The sequence below is a fragment of the Nestor notabilis genome, unplaced genomic scaffold, assembly GCF_000696875.1.
Source record: "Nestor notabilis isolate BGI_N333 unplaced genomic scaffold, ASM69687v1 scaffold3685, whole genome shotgun sequence".
NCBI lineage: Eukaryota > Metazoa > Chordata > Aves > Psittaciformes > Psittacidae > Nestor > Nestor notabilis.
This window is the reverse complement of record NW_009927721.1, coordinates 34,385-37,088: the sequence shown is the minus strand read 5'-3', so window position 1 is coordinate 37,088 and position 2,704 is coordinate 34,385. Positions and strand designations below refer to the sequence as shown.

Genomic DNA, 2,704 nt, shown 5'->3' with positions numbered 1-2,704 from the left:
GTCTGGGTTCCCTCTGAATAAAAGTATTCACAAAAATACTTGTCTAGGCTTTGGTTACTTTCCAGATAAAAGCTTAATTTGTGCTTGGTTTCCATCTGCTTTGAAATTAGCCCAATTTAAATTAAACTCTTTCATACCTAGAAATTACTCTTCCATTACAGTGTTTGGACAATATGAGGAACTACTTATAAAACAGCTGCTTCTAGTGTGATGGTCTGACAGCTAAACAGAAGGTTACTTATTTCCAGAGATTTCTGACTGTTCATCCTTCTTTATAACTGTTTACACTTTTCTGCTATTAGCATTTCAAGGTTCAAATAATAAATTCACTGATTTTATATACATAAGATCATTGCAATTTACCCTTGAGGTTTTGGGTTTATATGTATCAGCTCTATCGAATGAAAGTGCTTTTCCACTGAAAACCTGTGACATCATGAATGATTCAGTTGACCTGAAGTTTGGCCCTCCCCTAACGTCTCCCTTTTTGGAAGTTCTACAAGTAGATTTAGAAGATCAGGTGCTTACTATTTCCCTTCCTAATCCTATGTATTATTTAAATATGAGATCATATGGTTATGGGCTATTTTTTTTTTTAGGGGAGTCAAGCTTATTAGAATAATTTTGTTACATGACTAGGAGCTTCTAGTTCTCGAAGTAAGAAACACTCCAAAAAACATCTATCACTATCTTACCTGTACTGCAATTTGTGTTCCATTGGATGTAGCCAACAATGTGACAGGTCTAGTTTCTGTAGTCACTAAATGGTGCCCATGTTGCTGATGTCCCATGTCTGAGGAGGCGCTATGAAATGCTGCTAAGTCTTGAGCCACAATAGCAACCTTCAGTATCAAAGGAAGAGAGTCAACTGGATGACAGATCTGTTACAGTTACTGACCTCATACAATGGTTATCTTCAAAGTTAAATTCAAAGCTGTGATCATTCATGAGCATAATTTTATTGAGTAAAAGATACATTTTTTTAAGAAAAGCTGCCATCGTTGTGTTCTCAAAGTTAGCTATTAGCTCTCAAAATACGAATATCCTCAGAACTGCACAGAAATTCAGTAAATGTGCCTATAAAGCCGGTGATTATTTATACATACAGAGCATAGTGATTAGTAAGTACATTCATTTTCATCTGGTGCATTTTTAGAACAGTGGAATGCATTATTAAGTTAAAGATTAAAAATGATGTCACTATATTTCTACTTTAAAAGCTAGCTATTGTACTTGTATATTAAGAACAAACCCACAAATACGTACTTAAACAAACACTTCCTACTTGCCAAATTAATTACAGTCCCGTAAGACTTAGTTTTGCCACTTATTTACTATAAGACTTTGGGGAAAACACTTAACATTTCCAGGTCTTATTTTACATGCATGCACCTAAATGAATTACCAGACTGGTACCTTAATTTTTTTCTTGGTGCCCAATTGTTTTTAGAACATTCTGCCATATGGTGATGTATAGCAGTGGAGTCGAACACATCATATGTATGAGCATGAATATGAATAAGCATTCCCTTTATGTGAGGGGAATGCTATGGCCAGATGTTGAAAACTGGTTTACTTCGATAAATCCATGTGAATGATGGAACTGCGATAGCTTAGACAGAATCATAGAATAGTTAGGGTTGGAAAGGACCTTAAGATCATCTAGTTCCAACCCCACTGCCATGGGCAGGGGCACCTCACACTAAACCATGTCGCCCAAGGCTCCGTTCAGCCTGGCCTTGAACACAGCCAGGGATGGAGCATTCACAACTTCCTTGGGCAACCCATTCCAGTGCCTCACCACCCTCTCCCTGTAAAGAACTTCTTCCTTATATCTAACCTAAACTTCCCTTGTTTAAGTTTAAACCCATTACCCCTTGTCCTGTTGCTACAGTCCCAGATGAAGAGTCCCTCTCCAGCATCCTTGTAGGCCCCCTTCAGATACTGGAAGGCTGCTATGAGGTCTCCACGCAGCTTCTCTTCTCCAGGCTGAACAGCCCTGACTTTCTCAGCCTGTCTTCATACGGGAGGTGCTCCAGCCCTCTTATCATCCTCGTGGCCTCCTCTGGACTTGCTCCAACAGCTCCATGTCCTTTTTATGTTGAGGACACCAGAACTGGACACAATACTCCAGGTGAGGTCTCACGAGAGCTGAGTAGAGGGGCAGGATCACCTCCTTTGACCTGCTGGTCACGCTTCTTTTCATGCAGCCCAGGATACGGTTGGTTTCTGGGCTGCGAGCGCACACTGAAGCCAGGTCATGTTCAGCTTCTCATCAACCAGCACCCCCAAGTCCTTCTCCTCAGGGCAAAGATGCCTATTTTAGATCATCCTATAATGGAACATTACACATCTACATGGGATAATATCTTACCTGTTGTCCTTCAGTGCCTTCAGCAGTAACCATTGCTACAGAATGTGTTCCTGCAGAAGAGATGACAGCATCATGGGCAGGTACTGTGATGGTGGTGCCATCTTGTGTTACCATAGTGATAGTATTGCCAATGGCCTGCATATCTGCTTGGGTTATGTTGACCTGAAACACAAAATAATTCCTGAAGTAAAAGAAGAAGGTTTAATTGCTGCCCAAGTAATACCCGAGTCTTAGTTTTTGACAACATTACGTATATTTTTAAGTAAGGTTTGAAAAAAGCCCTGGTGATAAGCAATGGAAGTGCAACAGCATATATCAAACAAATACCTG

General features: G+C 40.1%; 1 protein-coding gene across 1 annotated transcript in view; it reads right to left on the bottom strand.

Moving 5' to 3' along the window:
- Positions 1–695: 695 nt before the first annotated feature.
- ZNF143 (zinc finger protein 143) overlaps positions 696–2,704 on the bottom strand; it is a gene marked incomplete at its 3' end in the record, with an annotated part of 23,597 nt that continues 21,588 nt past the window's right edge. The window contains exons 13-14 of the mRNA XM_010014161.1: positions 2,375–2,536; positions 696–842 (exon numbers count right to left, since the gene is read on the bottom strand). Of these exons, the coding sequence (XP_010012463.1) occupies positions 696–842; positions 2,375–2,536 (309 nt within the window). The remainder of the gene's footprint in view (positions 843–2,374; positions 2,537–2,704) is intronic.